This window comes from Mesocricetus auratus, unplaced genomic scaffold (assembly GCF_017639785.1).
Source record: "Mesocricetus auratus isolate SY011 unplaced genomic scaffold, BCM_Maur_2.0 Super-Scaffold_15014, whole genome shotgun sequence".
In the NCBI taxonomy this organism is placed as follows: Eukaryota; Metazoa; Chordata; class Mammalia; order Rodentia; family Cricetidae; genus Mesocricetus; species Mesocricetus auratus.
The window spans coordinates 81145032-81159521 of record NW_024429186.1 but is presented as its reverse complement, the minus strand read 5'-3'; the positions used below and the strand labels follow the sequence as shown (position 1 = coordinate 81159521).

General features: G+C 38.4%; 1 protein-coding gene across 19 annotated transcripts in view; it reads right to left on the bottom strand.

Annotated features, from left to right (window-relative positions):
• The window catches only part of Hdac9 (histone deacetylase 9), an 888277-nt gene that overhangs the window by 137425 nt on the left and 736362 nt on the right, over window positions 1-14490 (bottom strand). The window contains exon 24 of one of the 19 annotated variants that reach the window (XM_040743263.1): window positions 1644-5149. The exons of 17 other annotated variants lie outside the window; for them this stretch is intronic. In XM_040743263.1, coding sequence (XP_040599197.1) covers window positions 5107-5149 — 43 coding nt within the window. In that variant the 3' untranslated portion in view covers window positions 1644-5106. Of the gene's footprint in view, window positions 1-1643; window positions 5150-7006; window positions 7306-14490 lie in introns of those variants that run through there. One more of the 19 variants, XM_040743264.1, reaches the window with a different exon arrangement.

Sequence of the window (14490 nt, the reverse complement as noted above, 5' to 3'; positions counted from 1 at the left end):
TTCCCTTTACACACGCCAGGAGATCTCTGTTGGGGAGACAGGCTTCCACTTAGTCTCCATGGTGTTCCCTGCACAGGCATGTGCCTGCATGAAAGGGAAGACAACACCGTTGCTCAGTGGCTGGTTCCACAACTGAAAAGATGAGGATGGTCTAATGAATCGAAGCACTCAGGAAGCCAACTCTGGACTGGTGTTTCATAAAGTAAAGAAAGTGGAAAATGGCTTCACTTCATAAACACATTTAGAAGACAAAAGTAATTACAGGCATTTGATGTTAACAGAATTTTAACAGGTTGATTGGATGATGTAATAGAAGCCATTGCAATGACCAACATTTCAGAAAAATTACCTCATGTAAATTTAGGTCATAACCTTTCATGTGTACACTTTGAAAATTAAAAATACAGTTTAGTGGGAAAGCAAATAAAGGGTGAAGATTACTAAAGGATAATGCTAAATCTGAATAGCAGAGGAAGCTGAGGGGCAGGTGCTGCAGCCCAGATGTTGCTGGTGGAAAGCCAGGAAGGGTGAAGTCTGAAATCTGTCCCTTAAGTCGTACATGGAAATCCTGTCCCATGAAAAAGCTGTATAATAAGGTGGGAGCCTTTGAAGATGACTAGCTGATGAGGCTGCAGCCTTTAAGAAGGGAATCAGTTCTTTTATGTAAGCCACAGATAGGTACCTTTCCCCTTTGACCGAGCAAAGACTTAGTGGGAAAGCAGATCTCAAAACAAAGCTCTACCACATCCAGAATTTGCTGGAATCTTCATCTCAGAATCATAATCTTCAGAACCGTAAGAAATTACTTTCTGTTTCTTATAAGCCTCTCTCCACCCCCGCCCCCCGCCGTGTGATATTTTATTACATCAACCTCAGGAGTTTGAGATGGGGATGGACCAGTTTTCTACTTTGAACGAATGATGACAGCAAATGGGTACACCTGTTTTCACATCAATTTCCATGTGCTCTTGGGAAGGGTCTTCCCCCAAACAAAGGTTGCTGGGGACAGACAATGGGTAAGACAGAAAGGTTTTGACCTTCCAGGGAGAACGCACATTCTCAGCGCTCTGGGCTCAGTCAAGCCCATGAAATCCATAGAAGAAGGCTTCCTGCGGATACATTACAGGGCAAAACCCTTCCTTCGGTTATCAGGTTTGCTCTCCCTGAACAAGAAGCCAAGGGGTCTGCAGGACACAAACAGTGGGCCTCACAGACACATTGTAGGCTCCCAATACAGTAATATGATTCAGTGTAGCCAGAGAAACCTCCATTCAGGAACACCTACAAATGCCACAAAGACACACTTGCCACAATTGCATCTCAGCACAGCTGAGCACTGTGGTGTAAATGTTTCTTTGCTTTTTCTTCATTGATATAATTCAACTCTGGGAATATCCCAAAGATGCTGGTGCTTCTGCAGAAAATGGATGTACTTTACAGAAACATCAAGGAACTCTGCTGACGCAGTGCTTTGATAGTCATAATATCTTTTGAATAAATATGTGTCAACCACAGCTGTGGTTTAATAAAGATCGGAACATCTGTATATCTAGAAATACTATCTTTGAGAATAAAATTCTGCTAACACTCCATATACCCAGAGGATTGACTGCCAAAGTCACGCTCTTTTTAAATCAGGGAAATTGATGGATTCCAGCATTTACTGTCTCATCAGGGCACGTGTTCTCTTCTTATCATACAAAGTATTCACAGGGCAAGTGTCACTTTATATGGTATTCTCATTGACACACAGACAAACAATTCTTTCTTTTCCTCAGCAAAATATCATCATAAATTAAAAACTGAGCTTTAAAACTTTGTAAATTCATAAATGGATCTACTCATAAAACCAATTATATGTTCACACTGTAATCAGTTGTTAATTACAGAGTTTTAAAAGGAACCAATCCATATTTTAATGTGTTGTATCTGATTTGAAACACACATGGGAGATATGTGTCTATATTTAAACTGAAATTAAATATACATAGAGACTGCAAAATATCACCAATTTGCTATAATTTTGAGTGGCAGTAACTTTACACTAAGAAAATTCACTGGGTGATTTCACAGTGATAGCAAAGGAAACCAACCCACTCTTCTCTTCCTTTACTTGCTGATTTTGCTTCTCCTTCATCCTTTATCGTTATGAGGGAATTCTATCTAGGAACTGCTTAGACACAATCCTCAAAATATGGAGAGATCATCCACAGAACATGGTTTCTCAAATGACCAGCTCATATGATGACGCAGTACTATACACTGGGAGTCACATGCTTATTTTTTATTAGATAGTAAGGTTCTCACAGGTAGGTTAAATTTACTTTTATATCATGCTTACTGAATTAATGATACTACCTAAAACACCTACCGCATTTCTAGCTGTCTATCAGGAATTGAAGCAATACAGTGTTTGGTGGAATGATAGTTTCAAATTCATTTATCAGTATTTTAAACGGGAAAGCTGAGAACATCTGGGAAATAATTCATAAAAGTTTGTGCATTTATAAATATTTAAGAAGAGTGTTTTATCTACTACTTTTTTCCTACAGGTATAAATATTCCTGAAATCTAGTGTTTAGCAAATACAGTTGGGGAAACACTTTGATTGATACATCGGAGTGCAATTATTAGTGGGCTATGCAATCTTGCAGACGTCTTTCAGCATCTAGCTAGGCTGACATCTTAAACAAGTCCTGAATGCAAGGTGTGTGGAAATGGCATAATTAGGGTGGATGGTTCTGCTGAGGACTCACTTCATGGATTGCAAATATGTACTCCCCAGACCTGTTGTTCCTTGTAGTTTCTGACAAGGTCAATAATGGAATAAGTGTAGGGCCTCACCCTTAGGCCCACATCTAGGCTCTACTCACCACTCACAGCTTCCATCTCCAAGTACTATCATGCTGGGGATTAGGGCTCAACGCATGAATGGGTTCGGGGGACAAACATTTGGTCTATAAGAGTACCTAATGAAAAATAAGTTAATATTTCAAGTGAGCTGAGAACACTATGGCTCTCCCTTTTTTCTGGTCCAAGCTGATGTCATGTTCATGATTAGAAAAAAATCTAGGAAGGGTCACTTTCATGTCTCCAATAAAAGAGATGCTAGGAATAGGTCTTCCTAATACTGTTGTCTCATTGCTTACCTAAGGTCCCTCTTGGGACACTGCCCTCTTGGATGCTCCTGTCCTGTACAGCTTATGCACAGACTACTCAGGAGGGGCCAGCTGTCCACAGGATCAAGGTTACTATTAGAGCACACTAATCATTTACCTAAATAACGTAAAAATACTCAGTTATTTCTTTCATAGTTACCTAAGTGTTGGGGTATCACACACCCATTTGCTGCTTGAAGACAGGATAGTAGGGCAGGAAATGGTTGGGGAGTACATCCTGTAGCTTTCATAGCACAAGCAAATTTCTGAGAGATCTAAGGATGGGAGAACTCTTTGAGAGAGATTTTGGAAGTGGGCATTTAGTTTTGTAGGCCCTCCTCAGGGGTCTTTATTCCTCAGGGTGTCAGGGTATCTCCCAGCACAGGAGGGTTCCGCACTCATTCCTACTTCAAAGGGGAATTAATAATAATCCCCCTTATTATAGAACTCTACCAGACCCGCTGGAGTGATGATTAATTGGGAGGCATTGACAGTTTTTTATTTTTTTTAATATGGTGTGCAATCATTTTAGCCGCTAAATGTAACTTTTCTCTCTGATGGGAAAGTGGGAAGAGGCACAGCAAAAATGTTTAGAGAAGTAATCATTTGCTTAAAAAATGGAAATTGGGCTTCTGTGTTGTGAGGAATGTATGTACATAACACTGAAATTTAACACTGGTAAATGATCTGCGTACCTCAAAGTGAAGTTGCTGCCTTCTTACAGTGGCCTTTAACCCTGCCCTTTCCTCCAATCTGAGAAGAGCTGATGTTGATGGAACATATAATGGCCCCTTTCCTGTGCAGTAAAGTCAGCAATAAAGCTTAGTAATTAAGGGTACCAGGGAGGCCCAGCCCAGCAGGCTAGTGGTGTGGCGAACACTTTCAGAACTTCAAACAATATCAAAGTCACTGAAAAACGGGCCTAGCTCAGTTCTGGTTTGAATTAAGCCTCACTTCCACACGCACTTTTCAAATCCAAGCTCAAACAAGAAAGCCAAGGCCTTCTGGATTTCATTAGAGCCAATTATCTTATCTGTTTCATCTCAGGCCTGACCCTAAGGCTGGCAAACAGCTATTCAGTGCATTTGTGTGGTTGTTTGAGAAAGCCTCCAGTCAGCCAATGGCCCGAGGACCTGCTAATTAAAACACCGTTGCCCCCTGCCTCCAGTGATTAAATATTTTCAAGCTTTTGTAAATAATTTTTCCATTCTTTGCCCCAAGCCTCAAAGGTCCAATACATGCAGTAATTTATTTAGTTTGTCAGAGAATACTGTTGGAAATAGGGTCATAATGGGACCTTTGGAAACTTTTATATGTCTTCGTACATCTGAAAGTGACAGTTTATAAACCAGCCCAACGTGTATACTGTTTCTGATGTAATTATGTCCTAATGGCCTTTCTCCTTTTGAAGTGATATAGTGTATAACAGGCTTACGTTTTGTCAATAATCATATTTCCTCAAATGTCTACTTGATATCTGGAGTCGGAATTTAATGAGATCATTTAGGTCCTAGAAATTGTATCAAGGTACTCTGGCTTTACTTTTTTTTTCTGGAGGCTGGGTCCCAGGCCCAGATTTGCTTTGGAAGAAGACAACTAAACAATGAAAATAACTCTGCTTGCTATCTGTGAGGACCTGGTGGGGAACAGTGAACTTTCTCCAGAGTCAAATCCTAAGAAATTCCCAAGTGAGAGATTCGACAATGCAGCTTCAGGAGAAGGAATATTCAAAGGGAAGAACCTTAAGAGTCAGAGTCACTAAACTCAAAACTCTCTCCAGGACTAAGGCATGCTGGGAGTAATCTGTGTAGGTCACAGTTCCTGGCGGCCATGCCAGGAAGAGTCAGAAGACACCAGGACCTGTCAGTGCCACTGCGAAATGCACGGAAACACAAATGGGCCTGGTAAACTCTCCAAGGAGCGCACATACTCCCTTGCCTGCCAGGGTCTAGGGCCATGTGCACCGATGGGTATGTGACTGGAGACGACTCCTAGAACAAAGAGAGACAGAGCAGATGAACGCATAAAGACACCCTTCTTGCCTCCTGGCTAGAGCACAGCCTTATTCACTCATGATTCTTCCAGCCAATCTGGTCACCTTTTATTAGAGGAAAATAAAAATGCAGGGTTTTGTTTGTTGTTGTTGTTGCTCTTTTTGAAGTATTACAAGAAGAAATTTCAGCTCATTAGCTGCATCCAGTGTGCATTAAACACACCCATGAAAAAGAACTATTACACTGAACAGCTCTGCTTCTGTTGTTCCTAAAATGACACTTTGGTCTTACTCTAAATAATAGGCTTTTAATAAAAACATTCACCAAAGGCAAACAATTAAACAATACATAAAGCACCAGGGGGCAACCTTGTGGTTCAGTTACAGTTAGAAGCCCTTCCAAAGGAGAGCGTGTGGGCATTTTATAAGAAACAACGCACTTCTCCAAAGATTGTGAAACAAGAAAAATTTAAGTTGGGCCGTGTAAGTGCTTCTTGACCCAGGATTTTGTGTCTGCCCTTGACAATGGGATGATGCTCTCCTGACCTTGTAACTTTTCAAGCCTGTAGACCATACTGAAGTTTACATATTACCACTATTTTACAACAAAGACACGATTTTGAGACAGGTACTGCAAATTAAGTGAAACCTTCACATCAAGTCAATGTTTACATTGGATTATGCATATAACTGTTTGATTTCTACATCTTAAAAACTCAGTCAAATGGAATACACTAACATTCTATGGGCATACTTTAGCTCTCTGAGTAGTTCAGGAATTACTGTGTCATTTAAAGGAGTCAACACTTTCCCACCTGCTGGGACACTGGGTGTCATTATGTTTGGTGGAGGGGAAGGAGCCATTGCATTCCTAAAGTGGCATTTTCATATTCAAATTTCTGAACACACAGAGAGTTCAGCAGAAATCTGCCTGGGGAGGGGACAGGTATGCATGGAAACGACTGGAGGGTGAGTGGACCGGTCATTCCATTCAGTGTCTAAAAGACAGGGTCTGCCTCAAACTACAAGTATGAAGGAGGAAAGATGGGAGTGCATGTCGGTGTGATCCGTCTCAGGGTCTGGACAAGCCTCACTTCGTTTCTCTTTTTCTCCTGTTTCGTTAAAAATGCTAGTTTGTTTCTGAGACACAGTCTACTTCAATAACTTCAATATGGCTATTATTTCATGAAGCTAAAAGTTCCCACCCTAAGGAAATCAACATTTGATTTTTAAGTGCAATAATACATATCTATTTAATAGAGAAGATAATATAAGAATGCATTTGAAAGCAAAACATTCTCAAATTGAGAAGTGGATAGATCTAAAATTCTGCTGAGCTTTAAGACAGACTCAATCATCAGTCTCCCCTCATGGTTCCCATATTTTGAAATATGAGCTACTATGGTAAGAATGCTTTTTACCATCTTCCCCCTGCAGTTCATAAACTCACTGTCCTCCTTGTGGCTTTACATCAGTTCTGTTCTTCAGAACATGTTTAGACAGCCAGTACCCAGCTCTGCTGTGCCCACAAGAAAGATGGGCAGATTTATACCAGATACAAGGATAAGCCTTCGCCTTCTACAAGGTGCCAGAGGAGTTTAAATACCCGCATAAATGAGAACAGATGCTGATGTGCAAGTTTCATCTATATAATATCAAATCATGGGCATAAGAGATGGAAAAGTGAGTCTCCCATCTGGGCGTCTGATGCCCTGTAAATACTGGAACTGTCCCTGAAGGCTCTGCCACTACATCATCTGTGAAACTCAACCCCTCCCTTCAGACTTGGGAGAAGCAGGATTTTCACAAGTATGATTTCTTCACCAGAGGAAGCCAATGAGTAAATTCCCCATAGTAAATCATAATATTTATTTAATTCTCACAAAAGGAATACAGATTTATATTCACAGTATATTGAAATGATCTATTTTTCCCACATTACTTATCATCTCAACAAATCTAGTTTTGGCAAACTTTAGATGTAAAATCATGGAATGAGAAAGGAATTTTCTTCAGTTTAAAAAAAAACAAGACAGCCACATTAAAACACAAAGACACTGAACTCTGGGAGCTGTTGGCTGCGGGACAGGGTGAGTGAGTTTTGTTTGAGCCAGAACTTTTCCTTGTCAGTAAATGCAGCAAAATCTTAGAACTCTGAAAAAGCAAAATATAACAACAGTGAAACTTCATAATTTCACCAATATATTTATTTTCCGTTCAGATTATATCACAAACAACTGCATAACAGTACAATTATGTAAACTGACAGTCCCACAGATATGTTATTTCTAGCCTGGAAACTTCATAATAATATTTTGTGGACTGTATTTCATGACTTGGTATTTCAGGGAACTCCACATACATTGGGAAGATTTTGTGCAAGATGAGGGCTTTATGACTCAGTTTTTCATCTTAAAAATGATAAGACCATTTTTAAGCACACCACTAACCTCCTGTCTTGGGAGTACTACTAAAGAAGCATATTAGTTAAATATAACCACTTTTAACTATCCCTTATAATTTGGAAAATTGTTTAATTATTGCACAAATTCATGGAAATTTTGGACTTTAGAAATTATTTAGGACAAAGAAAAATACTTTCTTAAAATTTTAAAAGTTTATCTTCCCCTTTAAGATAATATTAAAGGTAAACTAGCATTTGAACTACTTTAAGAAGATGTCCACTGAGGATTCCATTCATTTCAAAACTTAGGACTTCAAAACATTTCCTGGACTCTGATAACTTGAGCTACATACTGTCTAATAACGTCATATCTCTTTGATGTTCAGCTCAGAAATCAAGTTTGCAAGCTTCCCGAGGAGGACGGGTGTGCATAAGATCAATTTTCCCTCAGGGTCAAGGAGCAGAAATACTAAGGGTATCTAGAGACACACACCTATAGAAATTGTAATTTTTTTGATGAAAATTGGTACAATATGTTGCATGGTTGAGAAAAATGCTCTTATGTTTATTCCCAGAGCAAAAGAGCAGATAGAGCTGATAAGTTCCTAAAATTTACTCTTGTGTTTATTTTGTGACCGGTTTTGATCAAATTTCTTGAAATATCTCAACATTCTGAATATAGAGAATAGAATAGGGATAATGAATAAAACTGTAGCTCATAACAGCCATAAATTTGTATGTATTGGTTTCTATTGAAATAAAATATTAATAGATGAAAGTCATCACTGCTTTGTTCTAAAGATTGAATGACAAGTTCAGATTTGAGGCCCACATCGTATTTATTAGCTGAGTCTTTCAGAGAGAGAAAATGTGGGCTTGATTTGTAAGCTATGATAAACGGTCTGGGAAAGAAGGTAGCAAGGCCAATTTGATGTGTACAGTATTTCATATTGGCAAATTGTTTCAAGAAATTTTATCCTCATTCCTAAAATGTCTTGGGCATCCTTGAGAAAGAACACACTATCATAAGCATAATATATTTATTGTCACTGATGATGGAAGATTCATTCCAAGACCAGGCAGCAGCAACCGCAGCTCTCAGAAACAAAACAAGACCCCAAATCATTTGATGCTATTGAGACTGAGCCTCAAATGACAACAAATCATTCCTTCTTTCAAAATGGGATCAAAAGTTCATTCTGTTTCTACCAAAATTTAACTTTTAAATCAAACCATGTATGTGAGAAGAACATGCTTCTTTAAATAAAATGAAAAAAATTATAGTGTAAATAAATGCATTGTGATCAGGAAAGATGGAGGTCACAGAAGTCTGGTTTGAATTGATAAACTATCACTATATCAAAAGGACAGAAGTCTCTTAGAGCTATGATAGAGAACATAAAAGTCCAAGAAGCACTTTTCCATTTTAAAATGTTGCATTGTTACCTGTTGAGGAGCCCAAGCCTTTGCCAATACAACCTTGTCATATTACTGTTGTCTTGTCACCTGTACTCTAGTCTAATAAGTAGCTTCTCATGAATGCCTGAGAGCTCCGATAGCAGAGTGCTGAGCACCATTTAGAAGAGTGTGATACCAAGAGGCCTGGGTAGCATTAAGATTCTTGGTGTCATCACTTGGAAAACAACTGCATTTTAAAAAGCACCAAGTATTTTGAAAACAAATAACTACCAAACATTACAACCTCAATGCATGCTCTATATTGCTATTAATATCATTATGTATTCCTGTCCTACTAGCATTGTTTCCTTTTCAATTTAACGTTGAATAGTACTAAAATTAGAACAATATTTGCTTAGTTATTCCTCGTCTATATGAGAAAACTAAGCATTTCAGCATTTATGTGTGGTCTTATTTAATTCCTTAGAATAAAATGGCCTTTCTTTAATCTGTGCACATAACAAGGGATTCTAGAAATAGTCTTCTAAAATTAATTATAAAATGATGACATGTTTGATCAAATAGCAACGAGAGAAAATAGGCTGTACTTATTTATGGGTCTTGCTCTAAATGATCTGCTGTTGATCTGTGGCAAAAACACACATGTGAGTCAGACCATTCTTTAGTAGTTGTCAGTAGAGTGTGTGTGTTAGGAATATGATAGTAAAACCCTGTTCCAATCTCATAACCAGTAGAGGCATCAAGAACAGACTCTTCTATTTTGAAGAATTTGTCAGAGAGACAGAATTGAAAGTCTGAATGATGAACTGAGAATGTTTACAGCAGTTTTACAATAATAAATTTTAAGTTTGCTCATAAAGTAAATAAATAATTATGAACTGCAGACAGAAGAAAGAGACAGAGGGTGATGGAATGATCTTGTGTCCTCACGTGGCTTGACAGTTTTAGCTAAGAAGCAAGAAACTGCCCTTCTAACAACTTTAGTTGCTTATGTGGTCAAAGATGTTTAGCAAAGTCTACACCATAAAGTGCAACACCTTTGGGTGAAACAGGTACTTCATAAGTCAGCAAAATGGGGGAAAGTGGTGTTTACAATACTACTATCAAGGTCTATCTATAATTCTAAAATATCCCTCTCAGCACACTAAGAAGCTTCAGTCAACTCCAATTATTCTGAGTTGATTTTGCCTTGAGATGATTTTTCTCTGTACAGCTCATGTTACAGACATTTGTCTTTTTTGAAAGTCTCATCAGTGGCAAATACTCATGAAAGTAGCTGCAGAATATAATGCCTTGGTTTGGCATTTGTTTCTTAAAATCAAGACACGTTTACACAATGCAAAATGACAGCTCTATGACCCTTGATCAGTTACGCCCTTAGCATATGCCAAAAGGACTTGCATTTCAAGGGCTGGCATATTCTTCACTCTGAATCTGTGGCAGCTTGCTCCTGTAGAAACTAAAATGTGCAGGAGCTTATGCCCCCTACATCCCTTTGATATAACCATGTGATATTTGTGTACAACCTGTGGTCATTTGCCCATATATTTCAAATTAATCTACCAATGAACTTTATAGTGGCAGGGATCAAACTCAGGGTTTTACATGATGCCAAGCACTCCTCCACTAAGCTCCATCCCCAGCTTTCTCCTACATTCTTTAAATCACTCTTGGATTATATACCATAATTAAGATAATGTAAGCTCTACAGCACTATCCTGCTTAAAGAATAAGAAGAGAAAAAATGTCTAAACATGTTGTGTGTAGTTGTTTTCAAACATTGTCCACTCCCTATTAAGTCCAAGGCTGTGGACCAGGTGGACATAGAAGGGACTTCACTGTGGTTCTCTTCTGAAATTAAATAAGGAGGCACAGGCTGGAGGTAAACATGAAAGGAGGGTAAAATAACAATAAGGATTCTGAGAAAGCAGTAAGGAATCATACAATTAAAAAACCTTTATAATCCATGAGTTTTGTAAATGTAATTATATGTAATATATAATAGTATGTAACATAATATATACAAAATAATAATTATATATATTATTTTTAATGAACATTTCTCAGCGGAACTGACAATGCTACCCCCAAGAACTGAAGACCACCTAACATAAACCCAACACCAGACATGAGAAGCGTTCTTTTAAGCTGTTGGTCGGGGCTGTCCAAGGAAGTCCCAAAACATACATCCTATTGTTATTGCCATTGGTTTCCTCCTGAGGTGGAAGGCAAATGGATATTGCTGAAGATACCATGTACTTCAGAGATGGGGCCCAGAGGCCTCTGAGCTGCAAATGACCTGAAAGCCCCTTCCCTGAGTATTTCCACAGTGTCTGGAAGTTCCATGAAAACTTCCAAAGCGGGAAGGCAACCAGCAGTCCTACCCAACTATGACACCTATAAATCCCCTCAACAACCAGCATGGCATGCTAACCTAAGGGTGCAGGAGTGGCAGTCATACCTTGCTGGCAACAAACAGCTCTCTAATTATGACCTTTTCAACAAAATGGGAACCATGTCTAGTAATGGGAACCTAGTCAACTATACAGGGCTAATGAAGTCATACATCTTGGAGGAAAAATTACAGACATCACTTTTCTAAGCCATAGTAACCCTAACTATGTTCTAATATTTGTACTTATAGCACCCCACGTGAAGTATACTTTGCTTTGCAACAGATGGAGACCACAACAGATAATTACAACCAATCAAAATGCAGCGTTAGATAGGGAATCCAATCCAAATAGCTACATCTACAAATCATTTTCTCACCTAAGGCCCAGGGAACATTGCAAAAGGAGGAATAGAAGGATTCTAAGAGTAATAGGAAATGGAATTTTCTGCAACATTGTGTCTCAATAGTGTCAGAAGCTACATCCATAAGACCTCACTAACATGAGTGCTCAAACAGGGCTTAACAAGGTTGACACTGATCACACACCAAACTGGATGAAGAAAGCTCATGTGACCTCAAGCCAACACAATATGCAGCCAAGGAACACTGATAATGGGAGAAGTAGTCTTCTCTGGGAAATAGCATTCCAGCTGGCTATCAGATAACAAACGATCAACCTGAAAATATATGTAACAGTATATAAATTGAGTAGGTTATAGTCAGTAATATACATATGTAGATACTTGTCCATTTGTGCATGTAATAACAATTAATAAAAAAAGGCCATGAGTTTGAAGGAGAGAACAAAGGGTATATGAGAGGGTTTTGATGGAAGAGTTAAGGAGAGATGATACAACTATATTATAATCACAAAAATAAAAAAAATTTAGTAGACTACAGGGGAATTGTCGCTCATTCATTCAGTAAAATAGGCAAGATTTCAAGTTCCTCCACTATCTTTCTTCTGCACTGAAAATTGTTACATGAACAGAAACTACTTGGAGAAGTTTTATTCACTAAGCATAACTAGAAGTGTAACATACAGACTGCATTAACCCACTAAAAACAAACAATAGCAATTGTAGCACTAAGAGAGTCACTTAAATAATAAAACAATAAAGAATTAGACATTTTAAAAGCAATGGGCACCGGTGCACACAAGGCACTGTAAAGAGCGTGGGTTCACCGCAGTGGCCGCTTAAATGGCTGAGCAGACAGTGTTTAGCAGGCACCCTGACATCTGTTGAAGGGAGAGAAGGCATCTGCCTTCTTCTGAGCAAGTGAAAGGATGCTCACAGCTACAGGGAGCCTTCTGAGACATCTCTGGGCTCATTTAAAGCTGAGTCTTGCAATTCTCCTCTTATGGTCCTCACTTTGTCTCTGCTCTGGCTCAGTAAGCCAGTGTCTTGGATGAGCTCTTTGTCACACAGTCACCATTTCTGTGTAGGTTGGGCAGCAGAGGGCACAGGAAAGTCTTAACTTTTGGCAACATTTGCTACACTTTATCATTCCTTAGTATTTTAGCACATAAGAGAGTAGCAATGTGGTAAAACCAAAAAGCCTTAGAGGTTAGAGCCAAAATCTAAGTTCAGATCATGGCTCTTCCAGTTCGTGGTACTGTGACTTATGCTCAGAATTTTAATTAACCATAATGCTTGTAAAGTTTTTAAACTAGGACCTGGCATAGAAGACTTCATTATAAATAGCCATAATTGCCTTATAAATGGTAACCTTGGAAACATATCTTAGTTGAACATAAAATATATTTAATATTATTGAATATTTTCTAAAATTCTCATGAAAAGCCATAGCTTTACTCTTAAATTATCCCAGAGACCAATGATAACTGCTTGCAGAAAATAGCAGATTAGCTGTAATAATTTAGCTGTTTGTTTTTAAAATGAAGTACACAGTAAACACGAAAGTGCTTGTCCATCTACAATTTTCATCTTGGCATAGAAAAAGAACATAACAGAAACCAGAGTCAAATACATTGAGATTTTGGTACAGTTCATCATATTACTATGAATATTTTCACTGAGAACGAGGCTTTCACTGCAAAGATACTTATAACAGTCAACATCCCTCAAAAGAGAGAAAATACACTCTTTACCTGTTCCCCTACCTCTACTGTCTACACTCAAACATGGATATCAGAAACATTTTCCATTTAAATGCAGGGGAAAAGGATTGTTTTACGGGTAAACTATTATTATTTTTATGTATTATTCACAAGCCTGTCACTATAACAAACACCTGAATTATCCACTGAGAAGGGGAACTTCTTCTTCTGATCCACAGACGCCCAGGCTCCCCATCCAGGGTCAGTGGAGATGGCAATGGTGCACAGCATTACAGTAGGGGACAAGAAGAAACCACTCACTTCATAGACACAAGGAGGCACCAAGACAGAAAGTGTATTATGACATCAACAGCACATCCACAATGGCCTAACTTCTATGAGGCTCCATCCATCTCTGAATGTTTCCCCATTCGTAGACATACAAGTCAGTAAGGAACATTTCAAAAGTACAGCAATATGTTAGATGCCAATCCTATGTTTAAAAGTAACTCCGAGACTGAGGGGATGGAGCAGAAGACAAATGAAGACCAGAATTCAGACCTAACCCTGTCACTAAGGAGGCAGAAACAGGGCACTCTCAGAACAATCTGGCTAGCCTAAAGAAGATAATCTGTAAGCTCCCAGTCTAGCAAAAGGCCTTGTCTCAGGAAATACAGTGGAGAGTTTCATGATCAAAATGCCTATTGTCAGTCAGCCTCTGGTCTTGACACATAGCAGCACATATGTACAGACTTGCCCCATATACATCTAAAAATACAGAATGCATGCACACATGCAACATATACATGTAACAATATTAATTATGCTATGTAACAATATTATATACATGAAATAATAATTATTATATGTATATGTGGTATATGACTTAATTGCAAAATTTATAAATGCAATGGATGATAGATGATAGATAATATATAGATGATAGTGTCTTACTTTTCTATTGCTCTGATTAATTGCCATAACCAAGATAACTTATAAAAAAAGGAATTTAATTGGGCTTATAGTTTCAGAGAGCTAGAATCCATAATGTTATAACAA